The 21,513-nt window shown below is 52.9% G+C and overlaps 1 protein-coding gene across 8 annotated transcripts in view; it reads left to right on the forward strand.

The window, feature by feature from the left end:
• The window catches only part of ACAD10 (acyl-CoA dehydrogenase family member 10), a 627,389-nt gene that overhangs the window by 433,788 nt on the left and 172,088 nt on the right, over positions 1–21,513 (forward strand). For all 8 annotated transcript variants that reach the window (XM_086943061.1, XM_086943062.1, XM_086943065.1 and 5 more), the window contains one exon: positions 9,557–9,697. In XM_086943061.1, coding sequence (XP_086799187.1) covers positions 9,557–9,697 — 141 coding nt within the window. The remainder of the gene's footprint in view (positions 1–9,556; positions 9,698–21,513) is intronic.

A 21,513-nucleotide genomic window follows, 5' to 3' on the forward strand; every position in this document is an offset into this window, starting at 1 on the left:
GTCCAGGGCAGACAAGAGTTTCCTGGCGGCTTTCAGCTGCCTCCAGACTCTGGGGGCTCCCGTTCTATGATGAACCTGCTCCAGCTCCTGCACCTGCCGGGTAAGCTCGTCCCTTTTGAGCTGTCGATCCTTGTTCTCCGCCGAGGAGATAGCGATAAATTCGCCCCGGAGCACAGCCTTCAGGGCTGCCCACTGCGTCGCGCGGGAGGTGTCGTCATTGTCGTTTACGAGCTGGAATTCCGCAATGGCCGCGCAAATCTGTTCCACCGTCGACCGTCTGTGCAATAGCGTGTCCCGGAGTCGCCAGACCCCTCTCGGCCGAGCCACCGGGGGCAGATTGAAGGTACCCTCCACCGGCGCATGATCGGAAAGAGAGAGGACCCCCATGTCAGCGTTCGAGGCTAAAACGAGCATCGGACCCGACACAAGTAGATGGTCCAGTCGCGCATAGGACTTGTGTGCGTGTGAGAAGTAAGAGTACGCGCGGGTAGTAGGGTGGAGGTGGCGCCACATGTCATGCATGTCCAGCTCCTCAAGTCGTGTGCGAACCGAGCCCGAAAGCTCTCCCAACTGGTGGCGCCGTTGCACAGACCTGTCCAGAGCCGCGTCGAAAACCAGATTCAGATCTCCCCCCAACACTATGTGCCTATCAGAGGTGGACGCCACGTCTTCCAGTGCCCTGTGCAAGAATTGATCCTGGCGATCATTGGGGCCGTAGATAGAGCCTACAGTCAGCACCAAGCCTCCCACCCTAATCCTGTATGCCAAGAGCCTCCCTTTCTGTTCCGCCACTTTGTGTAAGATCTCCCCCCTGAACCCCCTGGAGAACAGAAGTGCCACCCCTGCCGTTTTGGAAGCGCTGGAGGAGAAAAGCTGCGTGGGGAACTTGGGGGTACGCATTCTGGGACAGTCTTTGGCCAGCAGATGGGTCTCTTGTAGCAGGCAGATATCAGCCTGGGAGTTCTCCAACAGAGACAATACCGCCCGCCTTTTAACCGGATTATTCAGCCCTTTCACATTCAGAGTAACAACTTTAAGAGCCATCAAGGAGGGGAATCATTGAAACGCACATAGGTGGGCAAGGCCCAGCAAGCGAACATGGAGGCCACCTCACGAAACCTCAGCACACAGCAAACACAGACATCCCTACGGCACAGTACAGTCCCCGAACCCCAAAACCCCACAACTAGAGGAACCCCCCCTCCCCTTGGAACTTCACACACCCAACCCCACACCACTCCCAACTCCCAGCCCCCTTGCAAACCCCCAAACTCAAAACCCCCCCTGCAATTCCCATTCCCGCTCCCCGCTTCTCAAGCCATGCAAAGAAGTCATTGTCCCAGTCCGGTCCTTATCGGACAAGGCCGTGGAAAGTCAGTCTAGTGGACGTCCAGCCACCACCACCTGCACTCGCCATCCTGCCCCACCCACCCCCAGAACCCCCGCGCCTCTCCCCAGCCTGCTGCCAACTGTCCTGAGTGCTTCGTCTGCGGCGCGGCGCCGGGGTGTCTGTATCCGATGCTGTGATGCCCAATACCGCGCAGACATCCTGGAGGGACCGGAGCTGGTGCAATGTTCCGTTCCACCGAAAAATCAGGCGGAAAGGGTGCCCCCAAGAGTACTGTGTCCCCTGCTCCCGGAGGAAGTCCGTGGCGATTTTAAAGGATTTTCTCTTCTGCAGTGTGACCGTAGATAAATCCTGATAGAGGGCCACCGGGTGGTCTCGGAATCGGAAAGGCTGCTGCCGCCCCGCCTCGCGGAGGATCCGCTCCTTCAGGGGGAAGTCCGGCAGGAAGGCCAGGATGTCCGGGGGGGGCGCTGTAGCCCTGCGGGGGCGGCCCACCCGGTGCGCCCTGTCGATGCGAACCTGAAAGTCTTCTGACTCCCCTAAAATTGCACGGAAGAGGGCCTCCAGGTATGCGGTCACGTCTTCACCCTCCTCGCCGGACGGGACGCCTCGGACCCTGATGTTGTTCCGCCTGGACCGATTTTCGAGGTCCTCGGCGTGGGCCTGCAGCTCGATCTGTTGCTCCCGCAGCCGCAGGACCTCTTGCTGCAGGTGGGTGATCCCCTCGTCCATGGAGTGACCAGCTTCCTCCACGGTGTTGACCCGCTCCCCCAGGGAGTCCACCTCTCTCCGTACCTCGCGGACCTCCCCGGCCACCTCCTGCTTCAAAGTCTGAAAATCCTCCCGCAAGGAGCTGAACAGCGGCTCAAGGAACGATCGTGTCACCGGGGGCTTTCCGCCATCAGCGCCCCTGGAAGGGGCTGGGGAGGTCGTGGCGGTTTGGCTCCCTCCGCTGCGTAGGGCACCGCGCCCCAACATGTCCGGCAAAGTCCGATCGCCCCTCCTTTGTCCCCTAGCGTTCGACATCCTGGCGGCACGGGAGTCAACGATGGCCGTCGCTCGGCGAAGAGGTCACCAGGGCCAGGGCAGCTATACACCGGCCAGGAAGCACCGCCACACAGAGACCCCGAGCAAGGCCGGGCAGCCGGGCCGGAGTTCACAAAATGGCCGCCCGTTACAGTCAATGGGCCAACGCCCAGGGAGTGAGGCCTACCCCCGTCGCGAGTCCAGTGGCAAGAAACACAGCCGGAGGGCAGGCTCGCGGGGCTTAGGCAGCCGGGGCCGGCACGCCTAGGTGAATATCTGCTCCGGGGGCGCAACACCACTCCTCCACAACCGGGGTTGGGCCGGAACGGCCGCACGAGGCGAGTACTCTCAAGCCCCGGACTTGCGTAGCAGCCGGATGCCGGCTCCGCTTCCGTCGACCTCCTCCGTTCAGCTCCGCTCTCGTCGACCTCCTCCGTTCGGCTCCGCTCCGCTGGCCAAGTCCCCTTCGGCACCCACTCGGGCACCACGGTGCAGACACTCCAGCGGGTCACTCACAGGCAGCAGAGCACACCGTCGAGACCCCAAGCCTGGAGGTCTCGCGGCCTCCGGATCGCACACAAGCCGCCCAGCGGGCTCCGCCCCAGGCTATCTCGGTCAGAATCGCACCTCCGACGGGGCAATCAAGGCTCAACGATCACTCCGCACCACCACCGGGGTCTCCAGGCTCAGTCACCGCTTGATCCGGGGGGTAATCAGCGGTTGCGAGCGGTGCAGGGTTTCAGGGGCCCGGGAGCTCTCGGCAAGTGCGACCTCTCAGCCCGCCATCTTGGCCACGCCCCCCTAAATACATTTAATACAAATCGAATAAGACAAAGAGCTTAAATAAACAAATAAACCCATAGGGGGAACAGAAAAATCGTGTGAGGCGCCACAGCAGGCGACCTGGCAACTACAATAAAACAGAGGGAAAAAACTAAAAATGGCCAAAAAAAACAAAATAATTCTATATCAGGTTGATGTGGTTCTAGAGCATGGGTACTCACAAACCTTCTCTCGTGGGGGGGCAAATTTACAGTGTGGTTTGTGGCCGAGGGCTGCACCGGTGGGGGCGGGATTAGTGGGGGAGGGGGTTGGGGCTAGAGCAACAAAAAAACTATGACCATGAGGTTAAACACATGCCCCTGCAGCGGACGCCTTCATCCACTGAGCCAGCAGACCTAGCATACACACATCTCTCTCTCTCTCTCTCTCTCTCTCTCTCTCTCTCTCTCTCTCTCTCTCTCTCTCTCTCTCTCTCTCTCTCTCTCTCTCTCTCTCTCTCCTCTCCTCCTCTCTCTCTCTCTCTCCTCCCTCTCCCTCTCCCTCTCCCTCTCCCTCCCTCTCTCTCTTTCTCTGTCTCCCTCCCTCCCTCTATCTATCTCTCTTCTCTCCCTCTATCTATCTGTCTCCCTCTCTCTGTCCATCTCTCTTCCCTCGCTCTCTCTGTCTCCCTCCCTCTGTCTCCATCCCTCTGTCTCCCTCCCTCTCCCTCTGTCTCCTTCCCTCTGTCTCCCTCTCTCTGTTTCTCTCTCTCTCTGTCTCCCTCCCTCTCCCTCCCTCTTTCCCCCCCTGTCTCCCTCCCTCTCTCTTATTATCCCTCCGTCTCCCTCTCTGTCTGTCTTAGTCCCTGCCTCTATCTGTCTGTCCCTGTCTCTATCTGTTCATGTCTGTCCCTGTTTTCCTCCTTCTGTCTCCCTCTCAGTCTCTCTCTGCCTGTCTGCCCCTGTCTCCGCCTCAGTGTCTCTCTCTATCTCTATCTCTATTTGTCTCCCTCCCTCCCTCTCTCTGTCTCCCTCTCTCCCTCTGTCTCAGTCACTCTGGGCCAAAAGAGGCCCAGGGAAGGAGGGCCACGCTGCCCTCCTTCCTTAAAAAAAATGAATTAAAAAAATGTAAATAGGCCTAGCCCCAGGGTATGGGGTCCCCAGGCCGGGTCCCCTTCCTGTTTAAAAAAATATATAAAATGGCTCAGGCCTTGGGGCTGGAGTCCCCAGGGCCCAACAAAAATTAAGAGAAGGGGGGCCGCACAGTCCCCCTTCTAAAAAAAAGAAAAAGAACAGAGAAGCTGGCATCCTGCTATAGGCCCCACCCCCTCCCTACACCACTCTACAAACCTGGGTTGGGAGATTGAGTCCCCTTGAATCCTAAGGGTCCTTAGGGGCCAACTAGCCCACCAGGTACCTCAAGTAAGCCCCACATAGTGGGATTGCTGAGAGGTCGTCAGAGGCCATGCTCCTTTTTACACCACTCTGCAAACGCACCTCTTGGCGCATTGCTGGTGGGGCGAGGAGGTCCTCTTGTGTCCTAAGGACCTCAAGACTAAAGTGGACTTCATCCCCGGGCAGTAGTGCACCAGGAGGCGCGTTTGCAGAGTGGTGTAAAAAGGGGGCGTGGCCTCGGCCCACTCTCAGCAACCCAGCTGTGTGGGGCATACTAGAGATAACAAAAGGGCTAATTGGCCCCCAGGGACCCTCAGGAAGCAGGGGGACTTCATCCCCCAACCAAGAGCATACCAGGAGGCGCATTTGCAGAGTGGTGGAGAAAGGGGGTGTGGCCTGTGTCCACGTCTCAGCAATCCCACTATCTGGGGCTTACTGAAGGTGTCAGGTAAGCTAGTCGGCCCCTAACCACCCCCAGCAGCAAAGGGGACTTTAATCCCCATCGAAGAGCGTGCCAGGGAGCGCATTTGCAGAGTAGTGGGCAAAGGGGGCGTGGTCTGCTTTGAGAGTCTTACCAATGTTGCGAAGTGGGACTTACTGGAGGTAATAGGAGGAGCTTGCCCCCAAGGTTGTCCTTGGGGCCAACTACCCCTCCTGTTACTTCCAGTAACTCCCACACAGTGGTATTGCTAAGAGGTCTTCGGAGGCCATGCCCCACTTTCTCCACCACTTTACAAATGTGCCTCCTAGCACACTACGGGTTGAGGATTGTAGTCCACTTTACTCCTGAGGGACTTTGCGGGCCAAGAAGCCCTCCTGGTTCTTCCTATAAGTCCTACGCAGCGGAATTTCTGAGCACTTGTCGGAGGCCCTGCCTCCTTTATGCACCACTCTGCGAAGGCGGCTACTATGTCATAGTTAGAAATTAGGATTTAAAAATTCCTTGGAAATTCACTGAAAAAGGGAATTTCAGGGACGTTATAGTTAGTTGGACATTTCAGCAGAGAATGTCAGCTGTTCTAGTTAGCTGAGCTAACTATAACTCGCGCCCTCGCAATGCACTGCTGATGACATCACATATTACATCACTCATGACATGGTCAGTGACATTACTGATGACATCACTGATGACATCTCAAATGACATCACTGATGACATCATCCAGTGAGCGAGTGTTTCTTAGAAGTTTAAGAATGTTATATTTATATACCTCAAGGTGTATTGAAGAATGAGTGGGTATATGAGTGTCTTTATGGATGATTCAGCATGTACATGACTGTATGAGTGAGTGATTAAACATGTCTTAGTGAATGTATGGTGAGTGACTAATCTGTGTCAATGTGTGTATCAGTTTGTCACTTGGTGTGTAAGTGGCTGCATTGGTTGGTGAGTAGGTAGTGTCTATATGGGTTATTGATTAGTTGTCTGAGTACCTGTATGGATGCCTGAGGGTCTTTGTGGGTTAATGAGGGGGTGTGTGACTTCCTGCATGGATGTATGAGTGGGTGAATCCCTGAGGTGTATGGGTTCATGAGTGCATTTGTGAGGGACTGTATGGGTGTGGGTGTGTCGGTGAGTGAATAGATTTCTCAGTGGTATATAGGTGAGCATCTGCATATGCGAAAGCCTGTATATGTGAGTGTTGGAGTAAATAAGTGACAGTATGTGTGAGTGAGTGTGTGCTTCTGAGAGTGACTGTGTGGGTGAGCATGTGCTTGTGTCAGCGACTGTATGGAAAGTAAATATTTGTTAGTATCTGTATGAATAGTGAGTATGTGTGTGTGTTTCTGTATGAGTGAGTAAGCGGCTGTGCCATTGAGTGTTTGGGTGAGTGAGTAATGAGTGAGTAGCTCTATGGGTGACTGGCTGTATGACTGCCTGTATGTGTGAGTGAGTGGATGTGTTTGTGGCCCTATCAATCAGTGAGTGTGTATGTACGTACCGGTATTGGTGTGTCTATGGTTTTCAGAATGGTAGTCTGTATTTTAGAGTGGGTGTATGAAAGTTTATATTAGGGCGTGAGGAGGTACATCGATATTAAGTGGATGATGTCATCAGATATGTCATTTCAGATGTAATCAGTGATGTAATATGTGACGTCATCAGCAGTGCATTGCGAGGGCGCAAGTTATAGTTTGCTCAGTTAACTATAACGGCTGAATTTCTCTGGTTTTCTATGAGTGAAATGTCCATCTAACTATAATGTCCCTGAAACCTCTGTTTTTTTAAGTGAATATATATATACATAAATGGATTCTATGACTAAACAACTACTTGACTGAACCACGACTCCCTAATCCACGAAAGCAAAACAACGAATAATGCTTTACAACTACTTTTTTTACAACGAATTTCTTAACCACAAATACTTTACATTGCCCATTACTAATTGACGCCAGTATGTTCTTTTAAATAAACATGTTCAAGCTGTGCCCATCAGCGAGCACCATTGAGCAGAGTGAGAACGAAGGCTGTGCTTATCTGATTAAAGTGTGGCCGACTGCTCAAAATTTAGCATGTGCTTGTTTAAAAAAAAATGTATTAATCGATATTTATTTTATATATATTTTTTGTGAATATTCCTTATATTAACATATTTTTCAAAGGAAAGACATACTTTTAAACTCCGCACTAATTAAAAAGTCAATAATTCACACATAGATTCACAATATTAAAATTCCATTATCTATTTTTAACAGCTGTCTGCAATGATCACTAAAATGCCCTTTGCATAACGAACTGAAATAAGAAAAGAAAAGCACTTTTTAAATCGATGACATTAATCACATTCACACATAAGTAAACCATTTTTTTTAAAGGATTGCAGAAATATTTTCATTCTCTAAATAATTCATCCACAATAAAGCTTATAAAAAACGGACAACCTCCACTTTGATTCCATTTTCAACTGTGATAGCCATAGAGTTTTACTCACGTTGAGAAGAGAAAGGCTTCAGAAGAGTGGAAATCCAAACCAACACTGCCATCTTCTGGCATAAAAAGGTAAATACATTCTGAACTTTTTTTTTTTTTAATATTTTTATTAACACTGAAACGAGATAACGTGCCACTTCGTTTTTAAGGACTTCGTTGTTCCGAAAAGTTGTGGTTCTGGACTTCTCGTTGTTCAGACTTCGTTGTTCAGGTAAGTCGTTGTTTGATGTTCGTTGTTTAGGATGTTTTCCACATAAATGCACAATGAGAGGCATAAGTAGAAGAACCTAGGCAAACCAAGAACTAGGGTCATAGTTTGAAGAGATAGCTCTTTATAGGAGTGACCTCCCATCGTGCTCTGTGGACCTTGAGAAAAAAGTGAGCATGTATGTCGTGGAGGAGCATAGCATTCTGGGCAGGTGTGTAATTCGCAAACTCTGAGGAAATCTAGTTAAAGGAGTCGAAGAGATTTGAAAATGCTTTTGAGGCAAAAGCATAAGGCTTTGAATAAGCAGTTTTTGAAACAGGGGCCAGTGTAGACTCGTGAGGACATACTGACCCACTTAGGGATATCCAACAAATTTTGGGCTGTGGCATTTTGCATCAGTTAAAGTTTATACATCAGATAACAAAGGATTCCAAAAATAGCGCAATGCAATAATAGAACCTACTTATGATTAGTGTCTGTGTGTGAGAAGTTGCCTTGCAGAGCAGGAGATAAAAATGAGAATATTCCTTAAAAGCTTTTTCACGAAAAGTGGAGGTAAATTTGATGATGTGGGCCTCAAAGAAAAGCTTTTTGTCAAAGATTACCTCCAAATTGCGTCCGGAGGCCAACAAGCAGGGAACCAACTCAAGAGCCACCAAGATTTCAGTTTTATCTGAGTTGAGTCGAAGGGTATTAATGTTCATCCGAATAGCGACTGGAAACAGACAACATTTAAACGTTTCCTGAATTATGTTAATATATCAGTCTAACCTAAGGATAATTTGTGTGTCATGAAATGGAAAGCCAAAGGAGGCAATCGGGCCAGCCATGGGGGCAGCATGTGTTGATAATCATGGAGTTTAGCGCAGAACCCTGCAGCACTCCACAAGAAAGAAAATTAAAAGCAGAATGGAAGGAGGGTAGCTGAACTGCCTGAGATTTGGAGGTGAGTAAAGGTGAAAACAAGGCTAAAACATGTCCTTCAAAAAGGCAGCCGACTCGTCGAAGATCAGAGCCGAGGAGCCTCCAGCATTGAATGTCATATGGATGTCTTTGGTGACGTCGTTAACAGTCTCAGTGCCCTGCTGGACAAAAGCATGACTGAAAAAATTCAGCAAGGAGCTACTGCCAATTTAGTGGGACGGTTGGAAGTTAACAAAACTTTTCAGAACTTTATAAATAAACGAATCAAGGGAAATTAGATGGAAGTTGGACACGATCCCAGGATATAAAGAAGGTTTCTTCAGGTGTCTCACCAGTAAAGCGGTCATGCAGGAGTCCGGGACAAGGCCCTTGGCCAGAGACTGGTTTCGTATGGCTACCATCACCAGTGCCACTGTCTGGCCATAAGCTTAAAAATTTCAGCCTGGCAGCGATCTGACGGGGAACCATATTTAAGGGTTTGCAGTTTATCTAGCATAGAATGCTGCAATATTGTCTCAAAGTCTAACCATATTACTCTCCTATGAGACGGTGTAAGTGGGCAGTGCGGGCTTTAGTACAATATTTGTCATTAACACAATGACGATGGTGCATATGTAATTGGGTGCATCAAGTGCTAAGCACCACCTATATGCATAACTTACAAAAGGTTTGTATTTTTCAGAATCCAGTTTTTGAGATCCACTGTATCAATCGACTGCATTTACACAGCATTTAGTTGTGATATTTTCTACACCAATGAATTTTCCTTAATGCCTTATTCAAGAATCCGTGATCAAATATCTTTCCTGGAAGAAAAAAGGTGTTACTGTAGAATTAGATCACTGCTGAGGGTTCTACCAGTTGTTAAATGTCCTCTCTTCAGTTACCTGCATACACCGGAGGACTAGTCTTAAGAAAACACCCTTTTACTGTAATTTGATTGCTATATTTTCATTTCAGGAAAAGGCTAAGTCAGAAGGCTTGTGGAACCTCTTCCTGCCTTTGGAAAGTGACCCTGAGCGAAAGTACGGTGCAAGGCTGACTAATTTAGAATATGCTCATCTGTGTGAGCTAATGGGAACATCTCTTTTTGCACCAGAGGTATTTTTTTAATTAATTTTAATCACATTAGAAAGTAAGACTTATTTAATATTCTGCATGTACACATTTTCCATATTATAAAAACAAAATGGTTGGATTGCAGAAAAGCCAATTTTAATGTTTGGTTTTAAAGCTGAAAATATTAAATATTCTTTTATAAAAACCCTTTGATATCTATTGCAAAGACATGATTGTTTATAATTTGTATTATGCACACGTGCAAACACTCTCTGAGCTGAGAACAAGACTAGGATAAATGCTAAAGTGTATCTGAATTGCCTCATGCCGACCTTTATAAAGGGATATTGAAAAGCAGTCTCTGAGGTTAGTCTGGTTGCGTCACCTGGTGACCAAAGGTTTCTTTCTGCAGCTTTGAATTCTTCGGGAAATGCTGAAATCAAATGATTTGTATGTCCTGGTTTTTACAGCTGTGTTGATTACTTCACTGCTTCTTACCTCTGTACTGTACTGGACACCTACTAGTTCCCTCATGTGACCTCAATCCCTAGTGACAAAGCTATGGTGTACTTCATGACACAGCATTTCCATTACATGCGCTCTCAAGGCCTCTAGGTATCATTTGCTTCTCCTTGTGTACCCCCCATCATTTAGGGCAGTGGATGGAAACATGCCAGGAGATTAAAAAAAAAGTAATAGAAATGCACTTAGAAGGGAAACATAAACATGTCTTGGAAAATAAAAACCGAACAATAAAAAGCAGGATATAACCTAATGTAAAAGCAGAGTGAAAGGTACAAGAGTAATGTTCAGCATAATCACTTCTCACCATCACATTTTCATTGTCCGTAATAACATTTATTGATAAAACCATATCAAGCATTGTAATATTATGAATAGCATTAATTTAAAAAAACGTATAAAACATTTTTGCATAAAAATGTTATTGTTAGTAGGTCTCTTTGATTTTCTTTTAAATTGCTTTGCAAATGGTCTAATTTATAAATTATTTTATCAGTTTGACAAATCCCTTCAATAATTGTCAATCGTGCTTTTGATGCAGATTAGAATTGTGCAGATGCAGGATCTAAGCCCTAATCTTTTTTTTTTTTTGTTAAAGATATTTTTATTGAGAAGACAGGAAGGCAGAAATAACAGAAGAGAAAAGGGATGGAATCACATGAAATGCAAAAAAAAGAAGTGCCCTCGCAGGGGCCAACTCAATAAGGCCAAGCAGCAATAATAGTGATGAAGGGTCGTACAGCGTCATCGCTCACGGCAAAAAAAAGGGGTACAAAAATCCGCCCGGGACAGTATCAAACCCCCCGAGGAGTCCCGGAGGGGCAAGAGCCCTTACTGGTACCGGGCAAAGCTGTCCAAGGCAGAGGCTTATTCGACCAAGTCCATTTGCGCCTCCAAGCGTCCCGGCCATGAGGAAGACGGTGCGGCAAGGCCGAATCATGAAAAAACCAAAGTCCCCATCCCCCTCTAGGAAATAAAAAACGAACCAAACCCCCCCCCCCCCCCCAGAGGCTCCAACTCCCAACTACTCCCCTCTCCCCGGTGGTGGCAGCCTAGCAACAGACGTTCGCACAAGCAGATTTCACACCTGGAACAGATGTAGGGCGCGTATGGTGGGTGGGCAGACCGCTGACGGCAATCCTCGAGAGAGAAAGCGGACCAGTGGGCCCCATCTGAAAGCAAAGTTCTTAAAGTTATTTCTGAAAATGTCCGCCATACGCTCCACACTCAACAACTTCCACAACCTAGCGAACCAAAGGGAAAGAGCAGGGGCCTCCCTCTTCTTCCATGCTGCAGCCAGGGTCAACTTGGCCGCACCCACACAGAGCCAAAGGATGTGTTTGTCTGCCCTGGTTTGGTGCTCCAAAAGCGAGACCCGAAGGCCCAGGAGCACGAAGCCTATGGAATCTGGAATCGGGTAGCCCAGTATCTCCCTGATATGAGACAGTATCTCCTCCCAATAGGGGCGTATGATGGGGCAATCCCACCAGATATGGCGAAAGTCCCCAAGGAAACCACAGCCCCGCCAACACCTGTCTGATGCAGAAGGAAAAATCTTTTTCAACCGGGTCGGGTACAGATACCAATCTAGCATGGTCTTCATATGGGCCTCCCGAAGATCGATAGAATGGTTACATCTGTGCAGATCACGCCAGAGGTGAGACCACTCCTCGTCGGAGATATCCCGCCCCAGGTGTTCCTCCCACAAACCCATGTATCTAGGGCGAGGTGAGATAGCAGTGGTCAATAGCAAGTCATAGAGGAATGAAATCACCCCTATCATAGATGATGTGCGAGTGATATAAGATTCAAAATCCGTGGGAGGCCTCGTCGCGGCATCCCGTACCTCAGGTGACATTGCCCAATGCAGCAGCTGGGCATGCCGGTAGCGCTCAGTAGGTGGCACCCCATAGTCACGCATGCAATTTTGGAAGGTGAGCGGCTCATAACCATGGAACAAGTGTGTGAGTGCGTGGCAGCCCCCCGCTCTCCACCCATCAAAGAGCCCCTCAACAAGAGCCGGCGGAAACGCTGGCTTAAAGTGAATAGGTGTGAAGGGGGAGGGGAAGGAGGTCCACCTTTCATCACTAGAGACCGAATCCCAGACCTTCAGAGTAGTACTCATAGGGGTGCTAATGTAGGCGTTGCGTGGCCGATCTCCCTTCGCCTTCCAAACCAGGTCCCATATGGAACGACCCGCCACACTCCTGTCCATATGTAGCCAGTGCTTTTCCGACTCCATTTGGGTCCATTCAGCCAGCACCCGGAGTTGCGCCGCTTTATAGTAAAGAAGCATGTCTGGAAGGCCAGCCCCGCCTTTCCTCAATGGCCGGCGTAGCGTAAGAAAGGAGAGTCTAGCAAGACCTCCTTGCCAGATGTAGCGCAGAATCATAGATTTAAGACGCCGAAATAAACCCCCTTCCAAAGTAATAGGGAGGGCTTGGAACAGATAGAGGAGCTTGGGGAGCATCGTCATCTTGACGGCATGCACGCGTCCCAACCAGGAGATAAACATGGGCTTCCAGCGATTAAGTTCGGCCTGTATCTGGGTCAGCAGAGGAGGGAAGTTAGCCGCATACAGGGTAACGACGGATGAGGTCAGCCGGACCCCGAGATATTGTATGGAGGAGCTAGACCAGGACAGGGGCGTGAGCGGTCGGATGCGCGCTACCTCCGTGGGTGGCAGCGTGAGATTGAGAATGTAGGATTTGCCAGGATTGACCCGAAAACCCACCACCGCTTCGAACTGGGAGAGCACGTCCTGCACATGCGGGAGGGAAATCCCGGGGTCAGCTAGCGACAATAGGACATCGTCAGCAAAAAGAGATATTTTGTGCTGTTCCCCCCAAAAGGGGAGACCCACAATATCAGGGTCTTCCCGTACCCGAAGGGCAAGAGGCTCGAAGCTGAGCGCGAAAAGTAGAGGAGATAGGGGGCAGCCCTGCCTCGTACCCCGGGAGTGTGCAAAAAAGGGTGAGACATGACCATTCACCATAACCCTCGAGCGCGGACCATGATAATTGGCCCGAATCATATCTATAAACTTGGGAGAAAACCAAAGGCCTGCAAGGTACTAAAGAGGAAGTCCCAATCCACCCGATCGAATGCCTTTTCAGCATCATGGCCCACCAGAACAGCTGGAATCTTAAAGCGAGCTTTCTCGATCAGATGAATTAGCCGTCTAGTGTTGTCATGGGTCTGGCGACCCTTTATGAAGCCCGATTGATCAGGGTGGATGAGGGCAGGCATGAGGTCCTGGAGCCGGGCAGCTAAGATAGAGGAGTACAATTTAGCGTCTACGTTTAACAGGGCTATGGGCCGGTACGATTCGCATTTAGAGAGGTCCTTCCCCGCTTTGGGAATGATCGAGATCATAGCTTCCGCCATAGTGCCCGTAGTGTGGCCCGCCTCCCTCATGCTGTTGAAAAGAGTCACCAAGTGGTCCCCCAACTCAGACACAAACGTCTGATAGAAGGAAGCCGTGTAACCGTCTGGGCCCAGAGCCTTATGCGGTTTAAGGGACCGAATGGCGGTCAACACCTCCTCCCTAGTAAAGGGGGCCTCCAAGAGTTCGTTCCATTCCTTGGAAACCTGTGGAAGCGACAGGGCTTCTAAGTATTCCCGCTGAGCGGCCGGCGCCAGGCGGTCTGCTGAGTACAAGGCGGCATAAAAGTCGCCGAAAAGCTCTGCCTTAACCGCATCCCTATGTTCCACGACGCCGGAGGGCGTCCGAATGCCACCTACATATTCCCTCTCACGTTTATCACGGAGCTGCCGTGCCAGATGTTTCCCCACTTTGTTGCCCTGAGCATAAGAAAGGCGCCGTAGGCGCAAGAGGGTATATTCAGCCCGATTATTATAGTGCGCCCTAAGCTTCCCCCACACCGCAGCAAGAGGGCGAAGGGTCTTTCGGGAAGGATTCTGCTTATGCGCAGTTTCCAGTGTCGCCACTTCCGCCTCCAACGCCTCCCTAAGTTTGTTCAGGGTGGAGTTCAACGCAATGCACGTGCCCCGCGTCGTCGCCTTGAAGGCTTCCCATTGGGTGAAGACCGAGGTATCACCAGCCTTGTTAAGCTCAAAAAACTCACCAATGGCTGCCCTAAGCTTTTTGCAGGATTCCTCATCCCGCGTAAGGGATGCAGGGAAATACCATTTGCGGTGAGGGGACGACTCCGGGGCCCAGATCAAGCATGTCGCCAAAAGGCTATGATCGGAGACCGAGAGTGGAAATATTTTGCTATCCCGCAAGTCGCCCTGCAGAGATTGATGCAAAAAAATGTGATCAAGGTGGGAATAAGTGTGGTGGACATGGGAATAGAACGTGTAGTCCCTAGTGCGGGGGTGGAGGGAACGCCAGCTATCAATAAGGCCCAAACTTATCAAAGTATCACGCAGTTCCGGGGAGAAGAGACCCGCCTCTGTCCTCTGCTGATGTGAACAATCAAGACATTTGTCCCAAACCAAATTGAAATCCCCCATCACTATCAACGCTCCCTCCCCAAAGTCCCCCACCACCCTCAGAAAGGCCTCAAGGAACCCATTTTGGCCCGCGTTCGACGCATAGACAACCACCCACGTGCAAAGCCTACCCATAAGCATCCCCTTCACCATCAGCCACCGCCCCTCCTTATCCCCCCGCACCCCCACCGGTTGCAATTGAAGTGTAGAGCGGAACAAAAGCGCCACTCCTCGGTGCTTAGTAGTGGCTGAGGATTTGTAAATCAGGAGATATTGCCTGTGCTTAAATCTAGATTCATCTTTACGGGCCAAATGAGTCTCCTGCAGGCCCACCACATCTAACTGATGATCAAGAATATACTTCCACACTTTCCGGCGCTTTTGAGGAGAATTCAGGCCTTTAACATTCCAGGAGCCTATTGTAACAGGCGACATTGAGTCAAACACCTCCCCCCATCGCCCCAATCAGTGCACCCCATATCGCCAGAACCAAACCAAACACACTACAGCCATACCAAGTCCCCAGCCAACACCACCGGGTCCCTTCCCAAACAACCCTCCCACAATCCACAGGAGCCTCAAAAACAAAACACAAAAAGGAAAGAGTCAGAACTAGAAAGAGAACAATGAAAGTCGGACATGACCTTAAGGGTCGGGGGTAGAAGACCCTGGTAATGCCCCCCTCAAATTCAGGGTCGGGGTAACCCTCCAATTGATAACTGTCCCACAGAGTACCTGAGATGGTAGAGCCCCCCCGGCTCCCACGGGCCGCCGTCGAGGGAGCCTAGGCCGCCGAGGAGCTGTCCACTCGGCTCGACTCAGTCACCAGGGCCAGTGAGGCCAAAACTTCTCCCCTTTCACTCTGGCTCGCCGATGGCGATGGACCCTCTACCACACCGTGTCGGCCCACTCTCTGCCATGCTGGGGAGCGGGAACGGCGACGTCTTCTTGGGGAGGCGCTGGCGCCCGCCGACGCGGCTGCTTCCTCCATGCCGAGCAGTTCCCTGGCGGCTGCTAGGGATCGCACCTGCACCAATCTATTTTGCCACCTGAAAATGAGCCGAAAGTGGTGACCCCAGGAGTAGGATACCCCGTGCTCCCTCAGGAAGGCCGTGATCGGGCGGAAATCCCGTCGTTTTTGCAAGGTGGAAGCCGCCAGATCGTGAAAAAGCTGAGGGCTGTGCCCACGAAAAAGCAAGTTATTGGTGTCCCTCGCCTTCCGCAAGATTGTCTCCTTCAATTGGAAATCGTGGACACAGACCAAGATGTCAGGAGGCGGCGAGCGCGCGCCACGTGGCAGGCCTACCCGATGTACTCTGTCCATCCGGACCTCTGTGCGATCGTCCTCCGCCAGAATTTGTAGAAATAGAGCCTCCACGTACTCCCGTAGGTTCCCACCGTCTCCATCCCAGGGCACCGCTCGGATTCGAATGTTATTATGGCGGGACCGGTTTTCCAAGTCCTCGCAATGGGTCTGGTGGTCCAGATTTTGCTCGCATAGCTGGAGCAAGTCCTGCTGTAGCTGATGGACATCCCCACTTGTTAGACGGACCGGGAGGGTCGGCCGAGGATAAGGGGAGAGGTCTCCGGGGAGAGCCGTCTCCGACGATCGTACAGACAAGTAACTTCCCCCCCCACAGACGGACACCACACAAGGGTAAAGTTCAACGATACTTTATAGGCAATTCTTTAAGTACGATGAATGGTACAAGGAGGTCTGGACTCAGGGGTCCCCTCGATTCTGGTCTCTGGTTTGGGAGAAGGGTAGCGGGACAGTCTTGTTACCAAAAGATGGGTATAGCTCTCAATCCTCGAGCTCGGCGTTCTAGATGATCGGGCCGCGGCGGAGCCAGCAGGTCCCGAGATGGACGAAGGAAGCGACGGTCCGCGGCGGAGCCAGCAGGTCCCGATGAAGATGGTAGTTACAAACGGTCCGCGGCCACGCCAGCAGGTCCCGACGAAGATGGTAGTTACAAACGGTCCGCGGCCACGCCAGCAGGTCCCGACGACGATGAAGGTTTACGAAGGTTACGAAGGTTGCGGCAGCGCCAGCAGGCAGGACGATGATGCGCAAGGCAGAGCTACGGCAGCGCCAGTAGTCCGTCAAGGATGAGTTCTTCTCTGCGTCTCTCGACTCCAGGATACAACTGCCTTCCTGCTCTGGAGCTGCCCCAGTTATAGGGCTGGTGCCCTTTGATGTCCGGACCCTCGCACTTGGAGGTCGGGAGGTCCGGGATGAGGGAGTCCAGACACCCAGCAGGGGGGTGGAGCCAGCGCCCGGGGAGGCGATGGGCGAGCGGCACTTGGCGGGGGAGAGCCATCGACGCCTCTTTCTCCCATTGACTTGCCAAGTAGCCCGCTCACCTCCTGGGTGGATGGTGGTGCCGGGATGTCTGAGGCCTGGCTAGGCCCAGGGTTGAGGTCGGCCGGGGGCCAGGCGGCCTCGTGGTGGAGTGTCCAAGATGGCGCCCAGGCTGGGCGCGCGGGCCAGTAGTGGGTCGGGCCCAAGAGGTCGATATGTTCAGGGGCCGGGGTCCCGGAGGGGACGGAAGACGAGCAGTGGTGGTGTGTGGCCCTTGTGTGTCCGGGCTCGGGCCTGGTCGGGCCGAGGGGGGAGCGGCCCTTCATGTGGCCTGTCCAACATGCGTCCCCCCCAGCTGAAGGCGGGGAGAGTCACCCATCCTCTTGGGGACTCTCCTCGTCGAGGCGGAAAAACCGGGACAGGCCATCCGCGTTGGCGTGATCTGGCCCAGGCCGGTGCTCAACAGTGAAGTCCATCCCTTGTAGGGAGATGGACCAACGTAGTAGTTTCGGGTTTTCCCCCCGCATCTGCATCAGCCACTGCAGGGGTCGATGGTCGGTCTGCACCCGGAAGTGTGTGCCAAAGAGGTAGGGCCGGAGCTTTTTGAGGGCCCATACCACAGCGAAGGCTTCCCTCTCTATGGTGCTCCAGCGTTGTTCTCGGGGTAGGAGTCGCCTGCTGATGAAGGCCACTGGCTGATCAAGGCCTTCGGTGTTCACTTGAGACAGGACTGCCCCAATGCCATGGTCGGAGGCATCCGTCTGGACGACGAACTCCCGGCTGTAGTCGGGGGCCTGGAGCACAGGGGCGGAGCACATGGCGGCCTTCAATTGTTCGAAGGCTGTTTGACAATCCGGGGTCCAGTTGACTTTCTTGGGTTGATTTTTGGACGTGAGTTCTGTGAGGGGCCCCACTATGGTACCATAGTCTTTCACGAACCTTCGGTAATAGCCCGTGAGGCCCAGGAAGGCGCGTACCTCGGTCTGGGTGATGGGGGGCTGCCAGGACTGGATGGCGGCAATCTTGAGCTGCAGAGGGGCCACCAGGCCGCTTCCCACCTGGTGTCCGAGGTAGGTTACGGACCCCTGACCAATTTGACATTTGCTGGCCTTAATCGTGAGGCCAGCCCGCTGGAGGGCCTGTAGCACCGCTCGGAGGTGGTGGAGGTGCTCGGGCCAATGGTGGCTGTATACAGCGATGTCGTCTAGGTAGGCGGCGCTGAATCCTTCGAGCCCTGCCAGGACCTGGTTGACGAGCCGCTGAAATGTTGCTGGAGCATTCTTCATGCCAAAGGGCATGACCTTGAAATGGTAATGGCCATCAGGGGTGGAGAAGGCAGAACGTTCTTGGGCCCGGGGTGTGAGGCCGATCTGCCAGTAGCCCGCCGTCAGGTCGAAAATACTGAGGTAGCGGGCAGCCCCCATGCGGTCGATTAGTTTGTCTGCCCGGGGGATAGGATGTGCGTCTGTTCGGGTGACCGCATTCAAGCCCCGGTAGTCGACGCAGAACCGGAGTTCTGGTGTGGTGCCGGGAGCGGCTGCTTTGGGGACCAGTACTACAGGGCTGGCCCAGGGGCTGTCTGAGGGCTCGATGACCCCGAGCGTGAGCATTTTGGTTACTTCTTCCTGGATGCAGGCCCGTACCCGATCTGGCACGCGGTAGGCCCGGTGGCGGATAGGGGGGTTGTCCCCCGTGTCCACGTCGTGCACACACCAGGAAGTGACACCTGGGGTGAGGGAAAACAGGCTGGCGAACTGCAACAGAAGGTCTCGACACTCCTGGCGTTGTTCCCGGGTGAGGGCCTCCGAGAGTCGGACCCCATCCACGGAGCCGTCTTTCTCCCGAGTCCGTAGGAGGTCAGGGAGGGGCTCGGAGTCTTCTTCGGCCCCATTGTCTGTGGCCATCAGGAGGCTGAGTTCTGAACGCACAAAGTGGGGTTTCAGTCTATTAGCGTGGAGGACCCGGAGGGGGTTCCGGGCAGATTCCATGTCGATGAGATAGGTGGCAGGGCCCTTGCGCTCGACTACTTTGAAGGGCCCCGTCCACTTGTCTTGCAGGGCGCAGGGTTCGGTGGGGGACATCACCCATACCTGTTGCCCAGGTTCAAATTCGATGGAGGAGGCATTCCGGTCATACCACTTTTTCATGTCCTCTTGGCTGGCCTCTAGGTTGGCTTTGGCCAGCTCTCTGAACCGCCGGGTCTGGTTGCGGAGGGTTAGGAGGTACCGGAAGACATCTGGGGGGTTCTTTAGAGGGGGCATCTCCCAGCCTTCCTTGACTAGGCTGAGCGGCCCCCGTACTGGATGTCCATACAGCAGTTCAAACGGGCTGAAGCCGAGGGACTTCTGGGGGACCTCCCGATATGCGAAGAGGAGGCACGGCAGCAGCACATCCCACTGGCGACGGAGGGGCTCTTCCAACCCCCCAATCATCCCTTTGAGCGTGCGGTTGAACCGCTCAACGAGTCCGTTTCCTTGAGGGTGATAGGGGGTCGTGAATCGGTAGGTAACCCCACACTGTTGCCAGAGGGACTTCATATATTTGGAAATAAAGTTCGTGCCTCTGTCGCTGACGACTTCTCGGGGGAAGCCCACACGGGAGAAGATTCCCATCAGAGCCCGGCCGACTACCGGGGCTGTCACAGTCCGCAGGGGAACAGCCTCGGGGTAGCGGGTGGCGTGGTCCACTAGCACCAGGATGAACCGATGTCCTTGTTTTGTACGCGGGTCCAGGGGCCCCACAATGTCTATCCCGACCCTCTCGAACGGGGTGGTGACCACGGGAAAAGGTTGCAGGGGGGCTTTTAGTTTGCGGCCGCTCTTTCCACTGGCTTGGCACGTGGGGCAAGATCGGCAATGCTGGTGTACATCGTCCCTCATTTTGGGCCAGAAGAAGTGGGTCACCAGGCGGCTGTAGGTTTTATCTTGACCCAGGTGTCCAGCCAGGGGGACATCGTGGGCCAGGTTTAGCAGAAAGTCTCTGAAACGGAGGGGTACCACTAGCACTCGGCTGGCCCCCAACTCCGCGATTCTTTGTTCACTGTATAGCAAATCATTGTCCCAGTAGATCCAATGAGTTCCGGAGGTATCCCCTGCGCTTTGGGCGAGGGCTTGTTGGCGGAGTCCCTCGAGGGAGGGACAGGTCTTCTGTTCTTGGCGAAACTGTTCTTGCGTGGGCCCCCCCTCTTGAGGCCACTGGTCGAGGTTAGCGAGGTCTGGAGGTTGAGCTGGTTCTGGGGGGACGTCACGGTCGGTGGTTTCGGCTGGGGCGACCGGAGGCGGAGGCGCCGGCCATTCGGGTTCCTCGGGTCGGGGTTTGGCACGGGCGGCCATGGACCGGGTGGTGACGCATGCCCAGTCCGGGATGCCTAACATCCCCAGGTGTTCTCGTCGTTCTACGGCTGCCCACGGAGAGCTTTCAAGGTCATTCCCCAGGAGGCAGTCTACGGGGGCATCGTCTCGGACCGTTACTTTCAACATGCCGGAGACCCCTCCCCATTCGAAAGGGACGCAGGCCATCCGACACAGGCTCTCCGAGTTATCGGCTGAACGGACAGGGCAGAGAATGTTTGGTAGGAACTGTTCTGGGGTCACCAGGTGACAGCGGACGGCTGTTACACTGGCCCCGGTGTCACGGAGGGCTTCGGCCCGGCGTCCATTGATGCTCACCCATTGGCTGTACTTCTGGGTGTTAGCGGGTAGGGGGACCCGCGGGACCATGTCTTTCCCCCCTAAGCATGCTAGAGCCATGGCGGCTGGCTCCCATTCTTGATGCTCTTGCTCATATTCTTCTTGTTCCTCTGAGATCTGTTCCTCCCCCAGAGCAGCAGCGGCTACTTGGCGGGGTCTTGGGCTCTGATACTGGGGGCAGTTTGGGTTGTTTGCATAGTGGCCGACTCGTTGGCATCGATGGCACGTAACATTGGCTCGATATCCCGGTCGCGCCGGGGTGCTGCCCCGGTTCGCCGGGGGGGTGGTGCTGGTAGCGGGGGCGACCGGAGCGTTGTCTCTTCCGCGTCCTTGGCCTCCTCCTCCTCCTCGGGGACGGTGCTGACCGTTGTTGTTCCGGCTCTGTTCATAGGACCCATTTCGGCCCACTCTGGTGATTTCCCACCGGTCAGCTTCGGCTGCGAGCTGCCGGGGATCGGTCAATTTGCTGTCGAGGAGGTGCTGGCGGAGCTCAATGAAGCAATTGTTCGATAGATGCTCCCATACCATGAGATTGAAGAGTTGTTCGTAAGTTGTGACCTTGCTTCCTTTGATCCAGCCCTCGAAGGCTCGGCTAAAATAGTTTACATAGTCCACCCAAGTTGTACCCGGGATGCGGGTGCAGTCTCGGAACCTCTGACGGTACATCTCGGGTGTGAGGCCATAGCGGGTGAGGAGTGCAGCTTTCATATGGTCATAGGAGGTCATCTGGTGGTCCGGGAGCTGTAGCAGGGCGTCACGGCCCTCATTGAGGAATCTCCCCCATAGACCGGCTCCCCAGTCGCTTCTATCGATCCGGTGGGCGGTCATAGCGATTTCGTAGGCCTTAAACCATTGCTGGATGTCGTCCTCTCGGAAGTATTCTCGAA

This window comes from Lissotriton vulgaris, chromosome 11 (assembly GCF_964263255.1).
Source record: "Lissotriton vulgaris chromosome 11, aLisVul1.2, whole genome shotgun sequence".
Lineage (NCBI taxonomy): Eukaryota > Metazoa > Chordata > Amphibia > Caudata > Salamandridae > Lissotriton > Lissotriton vulgaris.